Here is a 24,560-nt window from a genome sequence, read left to right on the forward strand (position 1 = left end):
TTATTTATATTTTCGCTCATAAGCCAGCGATCCGAAAATATGTGCTGCTCCGTTCGTGGTGAACACAATGTGAGAGATGCCATGTGTCATATACCCTGTGAGAGACACAAGAAGTTCCCATCTATGAGAGGCATCTGGCGATTTATTTCATCTTGGACTGAAGAGACAACAAGAGGCCTTCTCAGCCAAGCACTCCGGTACGGCGAGCACAGCCAACCCATACATCAGACTAGGGTCAGAAATTAAAGAAGAAAAACACAAACGTCTTTCCCTCTAACTACACCACACAAGACAACATAAAGCGGTGGCAGCGGTGGGATGGCAAAGTAAGACTAACTCTACAGCCGTGGACATCGAAGCAGCAGTGCAGCACTAATCAATTGGACATCAACCAGCTGCACCACACCAAAAACACCAACGCTCTTAGCCCCATCACCCACAAACCATGCCACACTGAAGAAAATGTTCATCCACAGCTTTGATCTTCACTGAACTCCATTGCAATGACAGCTGTTTCACCAGAGGCATGCACCAACCGGATGCACTACAAGCGACAAGATGCCCTACGCTGCATCACGAGTGATGAGATGTACAAACCCTCTTCTTACGCAACAACAGCTGCTTCACCAGAGGCCACATCAACCAGCTGTACTAAAGTAACAAGACGCTCTTCACTGCATCACAAGCTACGAGACGTACAAGCCCTTCTCTACGTCTATTTTTTTTATTGTGAACATACCTACATATTTGTATAATTTTCTCTCTTCCTCATACATTCAAAAACCAACATAACAAACACTAATCTCCTCCACTATTTGCAGCAATGCCCTTAATCACAACTCGACGCCGGCACTCCCCTTCACTACAACTCCAAGTAGATTTTTTTTTCCGTTGATAGCCACCTAGTACCAACAAGGTCTCTTTAGTTTTTTTTTAATGCATTGGGCTGAACAAAACTCTGACGCGACAAACAGACCCATCACACGAAGCCACTCTGCACGAATGTCAAAGATACAGGACATGGCCACTCAGCACTAGCAACTTGTCACAAGGTGCAAACATGTTGCCAAACAACATGACCACCTAAAATCTAATTACAGTTATAAAGTACGAGATGACCTTGCCCCCTTTTCAATGGTAGGAACATCCCTGTACACAATTTCCTCGCGGAGGTTGACGCAGAGATAACACGTAGAAGTACCACTGATGACAAAACTAAAATATCCATTTTAAAATCTCGGACAGACAAACAGGACACCTTGGCTGGGAATATCATTCAGTCTGACGTCTTCTTGGAAACTGATAACTATGCGAATTTTGTCACAGAATTCTAAAAAGCCTTTACTACTTTTCAGCCACTTGAACCACTATCTCCCGTATATTCTCTTGCCAAGACCTTAAATCACAGACCATACACCACTAAGGACAGAGCAGTTAAAATAGTGTCCACATTCAAAACTGAATTAAGAGAGAGCCTTAAGCAATCAAAGTGGGTTGTAGACCAAAAGATTGCACTGCAACATGTAGTATCTATTATGGCATCTCTCACAGGGTATATCACATGACCACATCATGCACGACAACACCATGGCTGTTCAATATGTACATGGATGGGGTGATGTGGAAGGTAAATGCAAGGGTAATGGGCTGGGGATTGGAGATGGTTAAAGAAAATAGTGAAAAATGGGAGATACTGTGCTTGTAACATGATCAGATGAGGGATTAAGGAAGTTAGTTGTGGAGATTGGGAAGGTGTGTGAATGATGAAAGTTGAAGGTAATTGTGAGTAAAAGTAAGGAGACGAGAGGTACAAAGGGAGAGGATAGCAGCAAATTGGAAATGAGTATTAAGGAAGAGAGGCTGGAGGAAGTGGATAGTTTTAGATACTTGGGGGTGCATGTGGCAGGAAAGGGTGGAGTGAAGGTGGAGGTAGATTGTAGATTGAGAGAAGTAAATGCCTTGGGAGATTAAAAAGTGTTATAAGAAATAGACATTTGGGAATGGATGCTAAGAGGAGATTGTATATAAAATAGTTTAAATGTGTTCAAGATGAAATGCATGAGAGGTATGGTAGGAGTTACAAGTAGAGTGAGAAACTAGGAGGTGAGGAAAAGAGCTCGGGTGGAAAAGGAGTTGGGAGATAGGGTTGATGAAGATTATTGGGATGGTTTGGACACATGGAAAGAATGAGTGAAGAAAGATTAGCAAAAAAAAGTGTGGAAGGCAAAGGTGGATGAAGTGAACAGGAGGGGGTGACCAAGGATGAGATGGATGGGGTAATTTATGTTGAGAAAGATGGGGATGTCTGTTGGGAAAGGAAGGGAGAAGACAGAATATAGGGGTGAGTGGAGAAGAGTTGTGTATGGATGATGCTGTGATGCATAGAAGGGAGTGGGTTGGGAATGGGGGATTAGGGAGTGGTTATGTGTGAATGATATTTTGACGCAGAAGGGGGGGGGTTGCTGATTAAATGAAGCGGCCTTGCTGTGGATGTACTGTGACTTTCTGAGATGATCCATCATCCATAAGGAACCAAGAAAAGAGGGAGGGAGGGGTGGTGAATGGGAGTGGAGAGGATGGGGATGAAATGGGTGGAAGTGGAATTATGTCTTTTGACTTTGGCTACCTCCCACCCATTCCATTTTCTATATATTCCGCTCCCCTCCACCCTCCTCCCTCCCTCTTATCTTGGCACCTCCTGGATGATGGGTCATCCCTGCATCCTGTCCACTGCCCTGGGTCAGAAGCATAGTGTATGAAAAACAGTCTGACAGAGAACAAAGGGAATTATTCTGTTCGGGAGGGTCGTCATATTGTTTATTTTGGCCGCCAATGAGGGATCTTATTTATCTTACAAAAAATATATAGATAAAAATATGTGAGAATAAACACCTTGTGAGATCGAAACCTTTATTAGTACTACGTTTCGCTTGTTACAGCTTTTTCAAGTACAGACATGACACACACTCTGAGCACATATAAGCCAACAGGGAAGGAACTGGGAGAGGTTATCAGGGAGGGGTGGGTGGTAGGTGGAGGGGGAGGAGGGGGACGGGTGGGACTTGGTGGAGACAAAGGAGGACATTTCGGACAGTTTGTTGAAGTGGACTAAGGGGGACATTTCATACATTTATTTAATGCGGGTAACAGATGGATTATAGGAGGGGCGATGTTAAACATGCCTCTGTTCTGCTCAATGGTTTTGAAGCTTTGAATGGCGGCCGCTTCGAGGCATTTTCTCCTCATCCTATCTGGTTCACTAAACAGAAGTTCTGCGTTATCCCAATCCATCAGGTGGTCGTTGGTGTTCCGGTGGATAACACAGGCGTTGGTGGTGATGTTGTTCCGGGAATCGTAGCGATGCTCCCGGATCCGAGCAGAACAGAGGCATGTTTAACATCGCCCCTCCTATAATCCATCTGTTACCCGCATTAAATAAATGTATGAAATGTCCCCCTTAGTCCACTTCAACAAACTGTCCGAAATGTCCTCCTTTGTCTCCACCAAGTCCCACCCGTCCCCCTCCTCCCCCTCCACCTACCACCCACCCCTCCCTGATAACCTCTCCCAGTTCCTTCCCTGTTGGCTTATATGTGCTCAGAGTGTGTGTCATGTCTGTACTTGAAAAAGCTGTAACAAGCGAAACGTAGTACTAATAAAGGTTTCGATCTCACAAGGTGTTTATTCTCACAGTCTTGTCGGCTTTTGCCATTGTGATTCATTCAGATAAAAATATATATTTTGATTACTTTCCTAGGGAGCAATGTCATTTCATGCCTTCATTCTATCTTCTATCAGCTGGCTTTATTTACCCAAAGGGATGCTTCACTGAAAAAAAAAAATCCTTATTCTTTAAAATGAGGGAAACTTACATATGCAGAAAAAAAAAAAAAACTTTAAGCCCTTGTCACACCAATCTTATGACCTGTTTCCGACCACCGGCCACAGTGACGCTTTTGTTTCTCTCATGGTTAGTGCCAGGTGGCCATTTCTTATTCGTCTTCATGACGGGGGATGAGATTCATTCCAACTGCATTATTGTCTCGAATTTTTTTTATAAACAGAGGAACATCACAAACCAACCTGGTCGCCGGTGGTCAGAAATGGGCCCTTAGATGATCCAACAAAGATGGAAAATAAGGATGGGCTATTGGATGGTTGAGAGGCATAGTAAAATTAAGAATGAAGAAGACTGCAAGAGACCATAAAGCCTACACTAAGCAGTTCCATGTTCATTGCTATCTATCATCCCCATCGATAAAGTTATCCTTCTCTTAAAACAACCGTTATTTTCAGCGCTCACTACATGATTACTAAGTCAATTCCATTCGTTAATCACTCTATCGGTAAACCAGTTCTTGCCTATTTCCTTCTTAAATCTAAATTTGTTCAGATGAACCAAATTTATGTATTCTATTTGTTATTTACATTATTATAGTTTTTATTTATTCATTTATCATTATCATGATTTTTTTTTGCATCCGACCTAGATATGGACCAAAAGGTCTTCTGTCGGCATGCTCCGCCTTTGTAATCCTTTGTAAAGGCCCTTGGTATATGTATGTACAAACACCTGGGTATTTTTCAAGTACAAGTAAAGTAATTTTGCTATGAAATAAGTCCAAGTCTAAGTATATGCCATTGTAATTAAGTAGAAATACTTGATGTGACAAAATAAATTCCAGTCACAGATTTGTAAAGCATGAAAGTTAGTAATTTTTGTGGGTTACATGAAGAACTGTTACCTCAGAATGACCATCTGAAGAATCAATAGTGGAATAAAGATTAGGCTAGGTTAGGTTCAGCGAGGGTTATGCTAACTGTCATCAACGTATGCAACCGAAGAATCGTTAAACCAGGATGGCCCACATGAAGAATTGTCACCCTAGAATAGCCCACATGAAGAATTGTCACCCTAGGATAGCCCACATGAAGAATTGTCACCCTAGGATAACCCACATGAAGAATTGTCACCCTGTCGAAAACTGGAGTGACAATTTTTCATGTGATCCATTTTTGTTTATAGCATGGATTAGGCCATTGCTAAAAAGTGGGTCTCGATACAGAAAAGGGGTAAAAGGGGCATTGGGAAAGAGGGGATGTCTGTTGAAGAAGGGAGAAGAGAAAAGATAGGGGTGAGTGGAAAATGGTTGTGTATGGATGAAGCTGTGATGCATGGAAGGGAGTGGTTGGGGATGGGGGGGTTAGGGGCTATGTGTGAATTATATTCTCATGCAGCCTGAAGGGATTTCTCATCTTCTCTTTTTCTGCATGAAGGGACAGAGAGGGGGTCACCAATTAAATTAAATGGCCCTGCTGTGGATGTACTGTCTTGCTGCATTGCTTCTGACCCAGGGGAAGTGGGAGAGATGCAGGGATGACCATCATCCAGAAGAGACAAGAAAAGAGGGAGGGGTTATAAAAGAGAGTGGAGTATGTGGGGATGAAATGGATGGGAGTGGATTTATGCCTTTGACTTTGGCCACCTCCCTTGTAAAGGGGAAAAAGCCCTTGGTATATATATGTACAAGTACAGGTACTTAGATCCAACCTTGACACTATAACTTCATCATGTTCATGGCTATGAACATAATGTATATGTAGGCTAAACCTACATGATTTATGTATCACTATGACAAGAATGAAAATAAACATAGTTGCCAGGGTCACCATTATTAAATTTTTACTGGATCATGAGGTTCTGCCAGACTTAATAAAGAGCATTGGACATTAAAGACAATAAAAGGTACAAACCATGAAGTTGTGTGCATCCATTTGGCCAACAACACATTGTTTTCTCTTTTGTTTTTGTTGTCACCATGTTCAGTGTCTGAACTGGAGTAACTCCCATTATTAATGTCCCTGTGTGTGGGCTCAAACATATACCCTCATGACCCAGGTATGATCTCCAGATCATCTCCGGTGAAATAAACTGATTCTGAGTTAGAATTTTCATTATCACTCTCTGAGAGATATTCTGTTTGTCTTGAGTCTGCCATGGTTGAGAACTCACTGACATATGTCATCAATGGAAGATGGAGCTGGTGTCAATTTCTTTTTTGCAGATGATGGATGTTGGGACATAGCTGATATGAAAAAAAAAAAAAAAAAAAAAAAAAAAAAAAAAAAAATAATGGGGCATATTGAAGAAGAAGATTTTTTTTTTTTTTTTTTTTAGTTTCTATATGCCATTTACCATACATTTATGCAAAGTACTACATATGCAGTGTGCTTATCCTTTCAGAAATATGCCTAGTGAGGGGTAAGCCAAAATGCTTCAGAAGAAATTAGACCAGCACCCTAAGGTTTGGGTCTTTTAATGTGCGTGGATGTGGTACAGATGAGAGTAAAAGGGAAGAGATAGGTAGTATGTTTGTGAGAAGAAAGATGGATGTGTTGGCTTTGAGTGAAACTAAGTTGAAAGGGAAGGGCGAGTGTAAATTTGGGAGTGTAAGTGGGAGGTTATCAGGAGTGAAGAGTGGATGAGGGAGGGAAGGGGTGGCTATTTTAGTAAGTGAAGAGATAGGTAAATGTGTAGTGGAGTGGAAGGAGGTTTCCTCAAGGATAATGTGGATGAAGGTGAAACTGGGAAAGGAGATGTGGGTCTTTGTAAGTGTATATGGGCATGGCAGTGAGAAGAGCGTAGAAGAAAGAAAGGCCTTTTGGATAGATTTAAATGAGTGCATAGAGGGTTTAGGAAGAAATGTCAATGTAATAGTACTGGGAAACCTTAATGCTAGGATAGGAAATGGTCCAATCGATGGAGTGGTTGGGAAATGTGGAGTTCCAGGAAAGAATCATAGTGGCGAGTTGATGGTGGAAATGTGTTTAGAAAGAGAGTTGATGATAGCAAATACAGTGTTTCGGAAGAAAGTCAAGCATAAGTACACATGGGAGAGGGTGGTGTAGGGAAGGGTGGTAGATAGAGTGCTAATGGATTATGTAGTGGTAAATAGGATTATGATAGGAAGAGTTAAGGATGTACATGTGCTAAGGGGAGAGGGTGGGGGAATATCAGATCATTTTTTGGTTGATGGTAAGTTGAGTGGAGGATAGATGGAGAAAGAGGAAAGGGACAAAAGGTAGGGAGGTGCTTAGAGTGAACTCTTTGAATGAAAAGGAAAAGGAGTACGAAAAGAAGCTGAAGGAGGAGTGGGAGGGAGTGAAGGATAGAGTAGAGCTAGGTGTGGAGGAGGAATGGGGATGTTTCAAGGAGGAAGTCATAAAGTGTGCAAGGATGGTGTGTGGAACAAGAAGGACAGGAGGAAATAGAAGAAAGGGTAGTGAATGGTGGGATGAGGAAACAAAGAAGGTTGTAGAAGAGAAGAAGCGAGCTTTCACAGATTGGTTACAAAATAGGATGAGGGAGTCATATGAGAGGTACAAAGAAAAGACTAAGAGAAGTAAAGCAAAAGGTAAAGGAGGCAAAGAGGAGAGCAGATGTGAAATGGGGTAAGAGTATGACAGAAAATTTTGAAAGTAATAAAAAGATGTTTTGGAAAGAAATTAAGAGAGGAAGAGGAGGCGACTCAAGTAGAGAAGAAAAGGTAAAAGGTGCAGATGGAGAGATGATAATGGAAGAGAAGGCAGTAAGGGGAAGATGGGCAGAATATTTTAGGGAGTTGCTAAATGTGAAGGAGGATAGGGAGGGAAAGATAGCTGCAGTGGGAAATGCGAAGAAAATGAGAGTGATGAGTGAAGAGAATGGAGGAGAAATAAGGAAGGATGAGGTGAAGGCAGTTGTTAATTATTTGAATTGTCTGTTTATTATCTAACTATACCTATGCATTTATTTATGTATTTTATTTGTTATTTACATTATTATAGTTTTTATTTATTATTTTATTATTAATATGATTTTTTTTTTTCGCATCCGACCTAGATATGGATCAAAAGGTCTCCTGTCGGCATGCTCCGCCTTTGTAAGATGATGAAAGCAGGTAAGGCACCTGGTCTGGATGGATGCCATGCAGAATGTCTGAAAAAGGGAGGTACAGTGATGGTGGACTGACTGGTGAGGTTATTTAATGTTTGCTGGAGAGAGGGTAGTGTGCCGGAGGACTGGAGGAGTGCCTGTATAGTTTCTCTTTACAAGGTAAAAGGGGACAATTGTGAATGTAATAGTTTCAGAGGGATTAGCCTGTTAAGTGTAGTTGGGAAGGCTTATGGGAGGATCTTGATTGAGAGGATTAGGAGAGGAACAGGGGGAGTAAATGGTGAGGAACAGTGTGGTTTTAGGACAGGTAGAGGTTGTGTAGATCAGATCTTTGTGGTAAGACAGATATGTGAGAAAGCTATAGGAAAGGGGAAGGATGTTTTTTGGGCTTTTATGGATCTGGAAAAGGCCTTACATTAGGGTAGACAGAAAGGCACTGTGGGAGGTTATGCAGATATACGGGATAGGAGGAAAGCTTCTCGGAGCTGTCAAGAGTTTTTATGAGAGTAGTAGAGCTTGTGTCAGGATTAGAAATGGAGAGAGTGAGTGGTTTGAGGTAAAGGTGGGACTTCGTCAAGGATGCGTTATGTCGCCCTGGCTGTTCAACTTATACATGGATGGGGTGGTGCGAGAGGTAAATGCAAGGGTAGTGGGTCAGGGATTGGAGATGGTTAAAGAAAATGGAGAAAAATGGGAGGTGAGCCAGCTGTTGTTTGCGGACGACACTGCGCTTGTGACAGGATCGGAGGAGGGATTGAGGAAGTTGGTGACAGAGTTTGGGAGAGTATGTGATAGAAGAAAGCTAAATATAAATGTAGGTAAAAGTAAGGCGATGAGATGTACAAGGGGTGAAAGTGGCAGTAGACTGGAAGTGAGCATTAACCTCTTCAGTACGGGCCTTAAATCTCGCGGGCAGCAGCCGCTGCCAGCCGTACGTGTCGTAATAATACTCGCATCATAAAATATAGTCACCGCTTATATCGATCGTTCTCTCTTTCACCCGTGAATTTTGATAACCATAGAAAATATGATTAAAGACAGTTTAGAGAGTACGTCATTACGCAGGGGCAACTACAATAAATATAATCAAGACGCCGATATGGCAGCCTCGCGTATCCACTTGCTCCTCATGCCGCCTATGTATGCGGCACCGTATGGAAGGGGTTAGGGGAGAGCGACTGGAGGAAGTGGATAGTTTTAGATACTTGGGTGCAAATGTGGCAGGGAAAGGTGGAGTGAAGGTGGAGGTAGAATGTAGATTGAGAGAAGCGAGTAAATGCCTTGGTGGATTAAAGAGCGTAATGAGGAATAGACATTTGGGAATGGATGCTAAGAGGAGACTGTATGAAGGAGTGATTATGCCAACAGCACTGTATGGGGCAGAAACATGGAACATAAGAGAAGAAGAGAGAAGGTGTTTGAATGTGTTTGAGATGAGGTATCTGAGAAGTATGATGGGGGTTACTAGGCTAGATAGAGTGAGAATTGAGGAGGTGAGGAGAACAGGGGTGGAAAGGGAGTTGGGAGATAGGGTTGATGAAAGAATATTAGATTGGTTTGGACACATGGAAAGAATGAGTGAAGAAAGACTAGTAAAAGAGGTATGGAAGGCGGATGTGGAGGGAGTGAACATGAGGGGACGTCCTAGGATGAGGTGGATGGATGGGGTGAAGGGGGCTTTGGGGAAGAGGGGAATGTCTGTTGAGGAAGGACGGGAGAGGACAGAAGACAGGGGTGAATGGAAAATGGTTGTATATGGATGATGTTGTGATTGCATGAGGTGGAATGGGCGGGGGGATGGGAGGTGAGGTAGTATGTGTGAGCAAAATTTGACGCAGCCAGAAGGGATTTCTCCCCGTCTTCTCCTTTTATGCAATGGGGGGACGGAGAGGGGGGGGGGTCGCCGATTTAATGAAGCAGCCTTGCTGTGGATGTGCTGTGTCTTGCGACACTGCTTCTGACCCAGGGCAGTGGACAAGGTGCAGGGATGACCCATCATCCAGGAGGTGCTAAGATAAGAGGGTGGGTGGAGGGGTGTGGAGTGTATTCAGGGATGGAATGGGTGGAAATGATTTTATGCCTTTTCCTTTTTGGCTACCTCCCTTGTAAGGGGGAAAAAGCCTTGGTATATGTATGTATGTACTCTGATTTCTTTTACAAACATGATATTTTTCATTCCCCCTAGACATTTACTTGTCTCCTTTACTCTACTATTCACCTCCATCTCCACTCATCCATTCACTGTTACTTATGACCCATAATATTTGAAACTCCACTTCCTCCAAATTTTTGCGCTTCAAACTCACATTCAATTGCCATCATCATCACTCCAATTACATCTCATCACATTACTTTTGCCCATATTTACTTTCAGTGCTCTACTCTCACAGTGAAATCATCACAAACATGAGAAATGTCCTCAATATAAGGGTGAAAATATATCCCCTGCAGAGTTAGCAGCTGAGATGGAGTTAGGAATTTGAAGACAGCAAAGAATACTTCATTTCAATGTGCCTGCTCTAACACTAGTTGAAATGCAAGTTTTCTTGTTGAATTTACTGGTGAAGGATAGATCAAAACTATCTAGTGTTAGAAGAAAAAGCTGTTCTATTAAAGAAGATAGGATATCTCCAAGAAAAATTGTCAGGTTTACAGGTAAAGCAATTGAACCTTGGAGACATTCAATGACATCAGGTTCTTACTCTTTACTGGTGTACAGCATCACACTATTTATTGTACTTCAAACTTACTTGTGTGTGAGAGGAAGTTTGATGCAGTCCGAAGGGATTTCTCCCCGTCTACTCCTTTTCTGCATGGGGGGACAGAGGGGGGTCATCGAATTTATGAAGCGGCCTTGCTGTGGATGTGGTGTGTCTTGCAACACTGCTTCTGACCCAGGGCAGTGGACAGGATGCAGGGATGACCTGTCATCCAGGAGGTGCCAAGATAAGAGGGAGGGAGGAGGGTGGAGGGGAGTGGAATATATAGGAAATGGAATGGGTGGGAGTGGTTTCTATGCCTTTTTCTTTTTGGCTACCCCCCATGTAGGGGGAAAAGGCCTTTGGTATATGTATGTATGTATGAACTTACTTGTACTCCAGCTGCTGTTTCATGAGATATGGATGCATATATGCAAGGAACTTTTCCAGATGATCCAATCGATCACGGTAGGGCACGATTAATGCAATCTGTTGAAAAAAATAAGAATGAAGTTCCATGATTAGGAGTTTGTAAAACAAATAATCTATCCCTCAATATCACTACCTCAATATACTATTTGGTATAATATTTCATGCACAGTTGGACCACAGATATTTTGGTATGTTCAACTTGACCTTATTTCAAAACACTTTCACATATTCTGCTGGATTTCATTTTAACTTTCAAAATGATGGCAAACTCCCTAGTAATGCATAAATAAACTATTTACCTAAATGGGAGAGTTACTTTACTGCACCATGGTTTTCATGAAAAAATGCTGGCTATTATGTGGCATACTTATGTGAGCACTAATACAGATTTCTATGTGAGACAACCCTTCCCTCCATCATGAGTGCATGTAGCAACATGTAGAGGTAGTACAGTAAAGCATCTTTTAACCAGGAATGTATAAATATGAATGACCCAACAACTGGTTAGTGAAAAAGGAACCAAATTGAGCATTCACAAAAATATGAAAAGATGAAAAGTGGTGGAATACCTTTTAAGTTGTCTACTCAAACATACATCATTTATGGGTTCTTGTCATAACTAAAAACAAGTGTATGGGTGGCCAGGTCTAGCCACATAAGTCTACTACATATAAAAGGCTCCTGGCCAAGTCTGGTTGTACCACTGCTTAGTGGGGATTCCTCTGTGGGAGTAGATATCAATATAATTTTTTTTTTTATCAATATTGACACTCTTAGGTATATTTACCCCCTAACTGGAAAAAATAAATCATCTGGTTATTGCCTGACCTGGACATATCTGGAAAAGGTGTTTTACTGCACTTGGACAAAGCCATCAGGAAGGTGAATCCAGCAAGTACTCAATTCTTATCAGCATGGCCCATATGGAGTACAGACTGTGTACAACTTATGCAGTCAGTAGTTTTGGGGCTTTAGTGACATCCAAATAAACATAACCATTATCCATTTTGTTTTTTCACTCAGAGAAATGCTGATCAGTTAACTTGTATCCTTCCTTTCCAGTCTTATCATACATACATATACTAAAGGCTTTTTCCCCCTTATAAGGGAGGTAGCCAAAAAACAAGGCATAAAAACCATTCCCACCCATTCCATCCCCTACATACTCCACTCCCTTCCCTCTTATCTTGGCACCCTAGATGATAGGTCATCCCTGCATCTTGCCTACTGCCATGGGTCAGAAGCAGTGTCACAAGACACAGCACATCCACAGCAAGACTGCTTCATTAAATTGGAGACCCCCCTCTCTGTCCCCTCATGCTGGAAAGGAAAAGACGGGGAGAAATCCCTTTGGGCTGTGTCAATATTTCTCACACATACTCCCTCAACCCCCATCCCCTACCCACTCCACCTCCTGCATCACAGCATCATCCATACACAACCATTCTCCATTCAAGCCTATCTTCTGTACTCTCCCTTCCTTCCTCAACAGACATTCCCCTCTTTCCCAATGCCCCTTTTAACCCCATCCATCTATCTCATCCTAGGTCAACTCCCCTCATCTTCACTCCTTCCCCACCTCTTTTACTAATCTTTCTTCACTCATTCTTTCCATGTGTCCAAACCATCCCAATACTCTTTCATCAACCCTATCTCCCAGCTCCCTTTCCACCCGTTCTCCTCCTCACCTCCTCATTTCTCACTCTATCCTGCCTAGTAACCCTCATCATACTTCTCAGGCACCTCATCTCAAATACATTCAAATTCCTCTCTTATGTTCCATGTTTCTGCCCTGTACAGTGCTGTCGGTACAATCACTCCTTCATACAGTCTCCTCATAGCATCCATTCCCAAATGTCTATTTCTCATCACACTTTTTAATACCCGAAGACATTTACTCACTTCTCTCAATCTTATCATTCCACCTTATTATTTTTCCTAAGCATCCTTTGATAAGGGAAAAGCATACTGTCACCTTGTTCCCATGCAAACTGTAAAAAGTGGCTAAATGATGTGTTTGTGCATGTGCATTAAAAATACTACTGGAAGAACTTACCCTATATCGAGACTGACAATGTCGTGGACTATATGCTCCATCTTTGTACTGGTAATTCTTGACTTGTGCAATATCAAAACTTTGATTGAAATTGCTTGGGATTTTTATTCTATTATCTAGCTGAGTTGGCACATGAGGACACCATTTCTCATGTGTCACACTAGATCCAATTAAACCAATCAATTGTGAGGGAATGTCTGATGCAGGCACGAAGTCAAAAGAGGTGTCTGCATATTTCCCACATAGCAAAGGCCCTATCCAATTAATAAAAAGGAAGGCTAAACTCCAGAATAGAATCTTTGAATAATTTACATCCACAGACTTTACTGGAACATCTGGATGAGCCATGTCCAGTACAGTACTGGAACAGCAATGTTGCAGAGCGCTACTAAAATAGTTGAATTCTTTATTGAATACTAAGACTTTATAGCTTTTGCAATTCTCTTAACCCTTCAAGCACAAATTTTATTTGGGCTTTTATCTTGGCAGACTTCTTGGTTGATTCTTCAACCTTTTTTGTGAGAATATCAATTTTCTTTTGGGAAAATTTCACAGCCTCATCTAGAGTCAACTCAACGTGAAATCCTAAACCAACATCCACATAAATATATGAAACATCTGGTCTGAAAAAGAAAAAAGAACAAACAAGTAAATGAATGAGAATGAATGCTAACTGATTAGAGAAAAAAAAAAAAAAAAAAAAAAAAAAAAAAAAGGAAAGTATAAGAATAATAAAATCATTCATAAAAAATGGTAATTCTATTTACACATGAGCTTGAACATAAAAATTGGAACCAAGGTCAACTTGACTCCTCAATCCATCTTCAGTAGAGGAATCCTGGATGCATTTAATAGTTTGCTTCAGTTGGGAGAATTCTGCGATGGACTCATATAGCTTGTCACGTTCTTCTAATACTACCCTGTTGAGAATAGAATTTATGAATTAAGATAAGATAATTCAGTCTGCCACTGCAAGACTACCTTATGCTAGTTCTCATCAGTGGTGCCTATATTTACCTAATACAAATATTTACCTATAAATAACAATGTATTTATAAATACATATCATGTTAAACGCAAAAAAATTATAATCTACATACATCAAATCCTTGCGAAGGACATCATTCAGGAAATGCTCATATTTCTTTATCTTTTCATCATAGTCCATATCACGTTGCTTTGGAAAACCAGATTAAAAAACTGGCTTCCCTGTTATTCCTATTGTGAGAGAATCAACTAAATTAATTTCATGACCAACTGTAACATTAAACATGCTTCTATTACTCTGTAAAAAGCTATATTAATCATACGAGTATTGAGAATGATATGAAAAGAAATAATGGAGTCCCAATGTTTCCTCATATCTTACTTAATTTGGGGACAACAACAAGTACCTGCTTGTGGTTGTTCTGCACAAACCTACTTCCTGTCACCCATCTACAGGTACAGTTCTGAGCTGGAACTCAGTCTCCAGACTGGAATCGGAATCTACCTACTTCAACTATTTTTTTCCACTCTCATGGATGATGGATCGTCCCTGCATCCAACAACTGCCCTGGGTCAAACACAATGCAGCAAGACACAGTACATCCATAGCAACGCTGCTGCACTTAAATGACAACCTCCCTCTATGCAGAAAGAGAGATGATGGGGAGAAATCACTTTGGGCTGCATCGAAATATCATTCACACAAACATCCCTACCCCTCCATCCAACCTGCTTCCTTGCAAAACAGTATCATCCATACATAGTCATTCTCCACTCATCCCTATCTTGTGCCTTCTCCCTTCTTTGCTCAATGGGTCCTTCACCCTATCCATCCATCTCATCCTTGGTCGTCCCCTAAGTTCACTCCTTCCATATCTCTTTTACTAATCTTTCATTACTTTTTCCATGTGTACAAACAATCCCAATAATCTTTCATCACCCCTATCTGCTATCTCCTTTTCCACTTCTGCTCTCCTCCCTTTGTTTCTCACTCTATCCAACCTAATAACCCCTACCATACTTCTCGGACATTTCACCTCAAACACATTTAAACTATTCCTCTCTTAAAATCCAAGTCTCTGCCCCATTCAATCCCGATGGCAAAATCACCCCTTCATACAATCTCCTCTTTCTATCCATTCCCAGCTGCCTATTTCTCATAACATTATAGTCCCTCAAGGCATTTACTTGCTTCTCAATCTACAATTTACCTCCACCTCCATTCCTCCCTTCCCTGTCACATGCGACCCCAAATGCCTAAAGCTATTCACTTCCTCCAGCCTCTCTCCCTTTACACTTGTTTCCAACTCACTGCCATCCTCTACACTCATACATCTTATCACCTTACTTTTACCCACATGTCTTCAACTTTCTCTTACTGCATACTTTTCCTTAATGCCTCCTCTGACCCTGCTACAAGTGCAGCATTGTTAGCAAACAACATCTGCTTCCACTTTTTTTCCATTTTCTTTAACAATCTCCAATCCCTTGCCCGTTACCCTCGTATTTACCTCTTGCACCACCCCATCCACGTACACATTGAACAGCCATAGCGACATGACACAGCCCTGACGCACTCCCACCTTTACCTCAAACCACTCGTTTTCTCCATTCCCCATTCTAGCATAGGCTCTACTCTCGCAAAAACTCTTGACTGCTCTAAACAGCTTCCCCCCAATCCCATATTTGGACGAAGAAATAATTTAAAAAATATTGGTCACACTGATAAATCCTAGACTAGAATATGCGGTGACATTGTGGTCACCCAGTACCAAAAAGAATATAAAGAAAATAGAAAGAATTCAGAGAGCACCAACAAAAATGGCACCTGCACTCCCAAACTTGTCACATGAGGAGAGATTGGTTAAAGTAGATTTACCGACTCTGGAGCAAAGAAAAGAGAGATGTGACCTACTGACCATCTACAGAATCATGAAAGGCACAGAAATACTTGATAGAGAGGACTTGTTAAACTGGGACAGGAGGAGCACAAGAGGACATGGAAAGAAAATAAAAAAACATAGCTACAGAAGAGATCTGAAAAAAACAGTTTTCCACATAGAGTGGTAGACACTTGGAACAAACTGGACAAGGAAATAGTGTGCGCAAAAACCATTCATGAGTTTAAAAGCAAACTTGACACTGCGAGATACAAAGGTGGGACACCACGAACATAGCTCCTCTTCCCGCAGAATACAACTAGGTAAATCTGCAAAACCTGCTACAGTGCCTTCCTTTCCACTCTGCCATAAGTTTTTTCCAAATCCAGGGGAATGTCTGTTGAGGAAGGATGGGAGAGGACAGAAGACAGGGGTGAATGAAGAATGGTTGTATATGGATGATGTGATTGCATGAGGTGGAATGGGCGGGTGGATGGGGGGTGAGGTAGTATGTGTGAGCAAAATTTGACGCAGCCAGAAGGGATTTCTCCCCGTCCTCTCATTGTATGCAATGGGGGGACAGAGAAGGGGGGTCGCCAATTTAATGAAGCGGCCTCGCTGTGGATGTGCTGTGTCTTGCGACACTGCTTCTGACCCAGGGCAGTGGACAAGGTGCAGGGATGACCCGTCATTCAGGAGGTGCTAAGATAAGAGGGAGGGTGGAGGGGTGTGGAGTGTATTCAGGGATGGAATGGGTGGGAATGATTTTATGCCTTTTTCTTTTTGGCTACCCCCCTTGTAAGGGGGAAAAAGCCTTGGTATATGTATGTATGTATAAAGAGAGAAAAAAAAAAAAAGTTTTTGCCCCTTATATTTTATTTTGCTTCTTTTCTTTTTTCTTTATACTTATCATATTTTTCTCTCATCCTACTTTGTAACTAGTCTCTGAATGCTCACTTCTATTCTATTACCTTCATCCCATCACTCACTACCTTTCCTTCTGTTCCCTCCCACCCTTCTTGTTCCATATACAATCATTCTTTGCACACTTTGTCACTTCCTCCTTGAAACACCCTCATTCCTTTTCCACACTAACTTCCACTCTATCCTTCACCACCTCCCACACTTCTCCTTGTACTCCTGCTCCTTTTCCTTCTTATTTAAACAGTTTGCTCTAAGCATCTCCTTGGCTTCTGTCCTTTTCCTCTTTCTCCATCTATCCTCCACTCTCAACTTACCTTCCACCAAAAAATGATGTGATTTCCCCCCACTCTTTCCCCTAAGAACATGGACATCCAACTCTTCTCCTGGGTACCACTATATAGTCCATTATAGCCCTTTCATCCACCATCCTCTCCCATGTGTACTTATGCTTGACTCTTCCTAAACACTGTTAGCTATCATCAATTCTCTAGACACATTGCCACGATCAACTCTCCACTAAGATTTTTTCCTGGCACTCCACACTTCCCAACCATTGTCTATTGGTTCATCTACTCTAGCACTGAGATCTCCTAATATCACTAGCTTGACATTTCTCCCTAAACCCCCTATGCACTTATTTAAATCTATCCAAAGAACCTTCCTTTCCTCTATACTCTTTTCACTACCAGGCCCACATCTCCCTTCCCAGTTTCACCTTCATCCACATTAACCTTGAAGAAACCTCCTTCCACTCCAACGCATGCTCATCTATTTCTTCACTTACTAATAGAGCCACCCCTTCTTTCTCTCATCCTCTCTTCACTCCTGACACCCTCCCCACTACACTCCCAAACTCAAACCCGCTCCTCCCTTTCAACTTAGTTTCACTTAATGCCATAACACCTTTCTTCTCACAAACACACTGCACATCTCTTACCTTTTACTCTCATCTGTACCACACCCACGCACATTAAAAGACCCAAACTTTAGGGTTTTGGTTGGAAAACTCTTCCCAGACCCTCTTATGCCTATATATATATATATATATATTTTTTTTTTTAGAAATGTCCCCTTTTTGGGGCTACAGAGATTAGGATGCCTTGTCCTATATATATATATATATATATATATATATATATATATATATATATTATTTTTTTAAATGTCCCCTTTTTGGGGCTACAGAGATTAGGATGCCTTGTCCTATCTTTTATCCTGTTTTAGTTACCTTTTACAATTCAAGTGGGAACCCTTGGTGACAGTATTCTTTCTCTGCCTACCACAGGGTTCAAGGAAAATGGAAATGTATATTCAGAGAGGTGGTACAGGAGAGTATTAAGAGTTGGGGGCAAACAGCATCATGGAGGGACAGTCATAGTATAATAAAGTAGCATAATTTCTCTATGAATAGAGTTTTCCTTTCACACAGGCAAAATGATGTACAACTCTGGGGCCAAATTTATAAAAGGTCTTAGCCTCTTAGTCTAGACATCTTTAAAATGGTGGAGATTTTACCTAAATCCCTGTGTCGGTGACCTAAATACTTATGTCTAGACATAGGGATTTAGGTAAAATCTCCACCATTTTGAAGATTCATGTCTAGACTCATGGGTTACGATCTTTTATAAATTTGGCCTCTGGTCCATAGGAACACCCCATATAGACCCTCCATTATCAACTGCATGCTACCGAGATTTTAACATCACAATAACATGCAACCAATACATTAGACAGTAAATAATGAACAAGTCAATTGTCCATTACTGTTTATCTTCACTGATAGGCAAGTATGCTGGGGCAAGAATACCATGGGTGACAGAGAAATTCTGAAAACAAATTGGATTTAACATGATAAAACAAGAAATATGTTATTATTTCTGGGTTTATACCAATAGTACACATTTTCATATTACATGATTATTAAACATGACAGAAACCTATGTGTAGGTAAAGAATCTATTGTATACACAAATCTGAGTTGTTGAATGACCGCTTAACCTCTTCAATACGAGTCAAATTCTCATGGTAACAGCTGTCTGATGTATGATGATGCATCACAATACTCACATTATAAAATACAAAATTACAGCTGTATTACTCACTCTCTTTCACTCTGAATATTAATAACCACAGAAAATATGATCAAGCCAGTTCACAGAATATGGGGGTCACTTAGCTACAACTTCAAAATAAATATAATTAAGGTGCCAGCGCCAGCATCCTCATATACCCACTCTTGCCTCATGACACCTATATAGGCATCATCATATGGAAGTGGTTAATGGTAATAAGGAGAAGAAACCATGGTAAAATCAGCCTAATTCTGTCATTGTATACTTTTGAATCATTGGGCTGCATTAAAAAAAAAAAAAAAAAAAAAAAATCCTTGCAACAAAGATGCCGTTAGCCTTTCCCCATTAGAGTTTAGCATGCTGAATCCAGAAATTAAATTATACTAAATTTTTCAGGGAGGTTCTCACTTTTTTGTAATAACCAAAACTAAATGATTCAGGTTTATCATGTCATGTAGAAATGTGTCTGAGCCAGGTCTATAAAATTCCTGTAAATTTATATAGGTAAGTAAAGGCAAACAGAGGTTGACAGGCCATGTTATCTTAATGAGAAGAAACATAATCATGATGAATGTACGTTACACACATATCTGCTTACGAAAATCACAATAGTGTTAAAATATTTGAGGCCAGCTATTCTCCCTGAAAGGCACACTTTCTAGACTTTCTCTTGTGTGTTGGTATATCAGCAGATGTTGCCTGGCTTCTTTGCAAAGTATGTACTGCTTCCCAAAAGATTTTTCACTGCTAACCTTGAGCTTAGCAATTGTGCAGATTCTTTTGACAGCCCAAGATCTTGAACAAGGTCATCTAGCTCACTATGTTCAAACAACTGAGAGCTTTTCCTAGGGATCCCGGTAGGGTGAAACTCTTCATACACATCTGCTCGAAGAGTTACTTGAACTGCTATGATGCACATTCTCAGAACAAATTGGTAATGGGACGTCATCACTGTGTGGTACAGGTCACATAGCTGATGGAATGTTTGGACATTTAATGTGTTTCATGCTTTTAGTATTCCTCCCTAGTGGTTTCACCATACAGAAATAGCAGTCATCATGGTGATTTTTCAGTTCCCGCCAAACCATTGGTATACCAAATAGCATTGACTTATGTTTCCCTTTACTCCAGAGACTACTAAATGACTTTACCAAAGCGTTCGACAATGTGCCACACCAGAGACTACTAAATAAAATCAAAGCCCATGGCATAGGAGGAAAAGTGTTATAATGGATTAGAGCTTGGATCAGTAACAGAAAACAGCGGGTCGCCATAAATGGAGTAAAATCTAGGTGGGTTATGTTACTGGTGGGGTTCCCCAGGGCTTCATTTTGGGTACCTTGCTGTTCATTATGTACATAAACAACTTAAATGATGGGATAAATAGTGATGTTAGTAAGTTTGCAGATGACACTAAAATAGGACGCCAAATTAGGTCAGGAGACGACGCAAAGATTCTGCAGGATGATCTTAACAAATTGTTCACATAGTCGGTGAAATGGCAAATGAACTTCAATATCTCTAAGTGTAGCGTGTTAAACGTTGGGCTACATAACCCCGAAAATAGATACAGCTTAGATAACACGCTTTTAGAAAAAACTGATTGCGAGACTTGGGAGTTCTAGTGAGTCTGGACCTTAAAACCAGGAAACAGTGCATTAGTGCCAGGAATAAAGCTAACAGAGCATTAGGTTTCATTGCTAGGATGGTAACGAATAGAAGTGCAGAGGTAATTATCAAACCCTATCTAGCAATTGTTAGACCCATCCTTGACTATGCGGTACGGTTTTGGTCTCCGTCCTACAGAATGGACATCAATTCACTAGAATCAGTACAGAGGAGAATGATGAAAATGATACATGGGCTCATAAATCTACCTTACAAAGAGAGGTTTAGACACCTTAAATTACACTCTCTGGAAAGACGCAGAGTGCGGGGTGATCTAATAGAGGTGTTCAAGTGGATCAAAGGCTTTAACAAGGCTGATGCAAACAAGGTCATCATATTAAAACAACAGGGCAGGACTCGCAGTAATGGGTTTAAACTGGACAAATTTAGATTTAAGAAGGAAATAGGCAAGAATTGGTTTACTAATAGGGTGGTTGATAAATGGAATAGACTTAGTAACCATATAGTAAGCACTGAAACTATCAGTTGTTTTCAGAAATGATTAGACAACTTTATGGATGGGGATGACAGGTGGTGATGGATACGGATCTGCCTAGTGTAGGCCTTATGGTCTCTTGCAGTCTCCTTCATTCTTATGTAATGGCTGAACCCAGAAATACAGTTCACACAAGCAATGTGAGGAGCCCATGGCTTGTCCTGATCTCCTAGTTCAATGGCAAAGTAGGCACAATACAGACGTTTTACTGAAGATGTGAGAGTGCATTTCTGTTTTGAGGGTGTGTACTTTCCGCATATGTAGCACAACGAGTCAGGATGGTTCTTGCAAGTCTGTGGTATCCCTCAGTTAATCTCCATCAAAAGAAATAAATATAAGACAGAGTCAATGATTACACATGGATATTACACAGTAATAATACATACACAGCTGCCTATGCACCTAGCACTATAACACATGCTGTGTAACACAAACACTAGATCCCCATGAGCAAAACAAACACCACCACAGTGTTCAGCACACAAAATTGGTCTGGAAAATCATATTGTCACTTATGTTGCATTTTTGATGTGGCCCAGTGATATAATAGTTTCATAACTGGCATCAATCAATCAATCTGTTGCCCTAGATCTCTCATACAGAAGACCCACAACTCCTAGGTAACTGGCAGTCACCAGAATGGCCCACACTTAAAGTAATATTGTGTTTCTCCCTTGTTATTGAATGGGTGGGGCAGTGTAGGATGAAGTGTTCAGTGTCTTCAGAGATGATTGCATGGTTGTGTCTATGGTCATGCCCACTCTGTGACTGTGTTGGCATATTTAATTTCTCTCTGAATTTTGATGAATCTTCCCTAAGGTAGGCCTTCAATATTGCTTGAAAATCAATATAACTTGTGAGTAGGACTTCCAGCATTAGTTCATCTGAACTAATACCCTTGGAATTTTCTTTAAAACTTTTGTGCAGATAATTTTCCTAGATATAACCTTCTCCCAGGTTTTTCCTTTCTAAACTCATTGTACAGTAAAAATAAAGCTTGTTAAAAATCACCATGTTCAAGACGAATAGATTATGGGGAGGTTTGGTGAAAAATTTAATTTTAGGAACAAACCATGCGTGCATAATAATAATAATAATAATAAAAACAATAAAAAATCTTCATTGCAACATCATAACATGATTCTGAGTTTTAATGTAAATTGCCTTGCATTTGGTTAATCAAATAATTACTAACAAACTGATTTAAGGTGAATGAATGGTTCTATTTCTGTATCACGCAAAAAAAATATTCTTTGTATTTGAAAGATACATTTCTTCTATGGAATGGTTAAATTAGATGATTAGGTAAGGTTATAAATAGGTAAGGAGGGTTAGGAGTTATTGGACAACACAAGTTTCATGGAAATTATCAGTGTTTGCATGATTCTGGAATCTTACCATGAAATAATACCATATACATCAATATCATTAAAGAACCAGTGGTTGAAATGAGTTTAATTGAAAAGCAAGAAAAATATCTTAATTTGAGACGGTAACGAACAGACCAGATCATAACAACTCTAACCTACACCAGTTTTTCTTCATTTCCGTTAGCACATGAATCATTATACTATAAAAACCTATTCAGAAAACAAATGTATATTATTAATCAAATTATCCTGCTTACTTGTATAACATGTAAACTTACATCAACTATTTACAAGTTACACTAGAACAAATAATTATTATTTGTTCTAGTGTAACTTGTAAATATAATATCAGTCTTGATAGCTTTTTATCGGCTATTTTGACAAATACATGTAGCTTGATTCTGGAATTTTACCATGAAATAATACTATATACATCAAAATCATCAAAGAATCAGTGGTTGTAATGAGTTTAACTGTACGGCAATAAAATTAATTTAATTCGAGTACGTAACGAACAGTTACAAACCGATAGTAGTGACAACTCTAACCTTCATCACATTTTTTATCTAATTTCTGTTAGCACATGAACTATTTTACTATAAAAAACCTATTCAGACAACGACAGTGGATATTACTAATCGAATAACCCTGCTAGCTCATAAGACGTGAACTTACATAAACTATTTTCAGTTCTAAGACAGACAGTCCTGACAGCTCTCTCTCATAGGGTACTTTGACAAACGCATATTGTAAAGTTTACATAGGAATAAGGGAACACTTATATATGTTTTTTTCTTATTTTGATGCAATTATGATATTATGTAAAATGGTATAAAATAAAATTATATTAGAGATAGTTCAACAATTTATCAAAGCAATGAGGTAATAGTAAATAGGCGGGAATTTTAAATAGTCATTAATAATATTGTGAAACTTCATATGCCGTGGATAATTATTTCATATTTTTGTACAGTGATATATATATATATATATATATATATATATATATATAATATTTTTAATTGGGTATGTGTAATATGTATCGGGTATTGTAGCGTTATTCATAGTATAATGAGATTTCGTTTGCCATGGATAAATGTTTCTTATTTTTGTATAGTGTTATTTTGTATAATGTTTGTATATTGGGGTTTTGAGTGTCATGGGCCACGCGGTAGTCCAGTGGATACTGTGTCGAACTCATGTGCAGGTGGTCGTGAGTTCGTTTCCCGGGATACGCTCCGTGCTTCTTGCGTTGGTTCCAGACAGCCCTGGCCAGGCGAAGAGGCAACTCATATATCGGCCTAAAAACCCAGCAGCTTGCCGCAACTGACAGTTGTGTTTCACTTTCCACTTCGTGGGAGTGAGATGGTGAAAAACAATAGGAAAACAAAAAAGAAAAATATATATAAAATAGAATAAATAAATATATAAAACAATGTATATTGTTTGTGTTATGTATTTGTATTTTCGTGTTATACAGGGTGATCAGGATAAATTTGACATTTTTTTTCGGAAAGGAAAGAAAAAAACGTCAAATCTTGGCCAAAAATTGCATCTCTTAAAGAATCTTTTGCCAAATATGCCTCACTCAAAGAAGCCGCCCTGAGCCTCCACAACGGCCTCCAGGCGAGACCTGAATCTGCACCATGAGGCCTTTACGGTGTCCGAGAGACGCCTGAACACCAGTTTGATCCTGGCAATCAGCTCGTCCTTGGTGTTGCAGGCGGTACGATTGGTGTCTTTTTCAACTGCGCCCCACACATAATAGTCCATGGGGTTGCAATCAGGCGAGTTGGGGGGCCAGATGTTGGGACTGGTGAAGTCGTAGAAGTTCTCAGACAGCCACTTCTGGGTTTTCCCGGAGGTGTGACACGGAGCTGAGTCCTGCTGCCACACGTATGGTCTTCCCGCAGCCACCCTCTCCATTCAGCATTTGACAATAGTGGACAGCAACTCAATGCCGTCTGAGTCGCTCTTCAAAGTTGTGGGGCGGCATGACGTGGCCTTTCCTGGAAACACACCACAAAGACTATCACAGTT

The 24,560-nt window shown here is 40.4% G+C and overlaps 1 protein-coding gene across 2 annotated transcripts in view; it reads right to left on the minus strand.

Annotated features, from left to right (window-relative positions):
- The window catches only part of LOC143041543 (protein UXT-like), a 36,752-nt gene extending 13,440 nt beyond the window's left edge, over positions 1-23,312 (minus strand). The window contains exons 1-4 of one of the 2 annotated variants that reach the window (XM_076213539.1): positions 23,196-23,312; positions 14,224-14,341; positions 13,891-14,043; positions 13,358-13,746 (exon numbers count right to left, since the gene is read on the minus strand). In XM_076213539.1, coding sequence (XP_076069654.1) covers positions 13,548-13,746; positions 13,891-14,043; positions 14,224-14,291 — 420 coding nt within the window. In that variant the 5' untranslated portion in view covers positions 14,292-14,341; positions 23,196-23,312 and the 3' untranslated portion in view covers positions 13,358-13,547. Of the gene's footprint in view, positions 1-11,026; positions 11,125-13,123; positions 13,747-13,890; positions 14,044-14,223; positions 14,342-23,195 lie in introns of those variants that run through there. The other variant, XM_076213538.1, reaches the window with a different exon arrangement.
- Positions 23,313-24,560: the final 1,248 nt, after the last annotated feature.

The sequence above is a fragment of the Oratosquilla oratoria genome, chromosome 31 (genome assembly GCF_046742065.1).
Source record: "Oratosquilla oratoria isolate Oo_2021 chromosome 31, ASM4674206v1, whole genome shotgun sequence".
In the NCBI taxonomy this organism is placed as follows: domain Eukaryota; kingdom Metazoa; phylum Arthropoda; class Malacostraca; order Stomatopoda; family Squillidae; genus Oratosquilla; species Oratosquilla oratoria.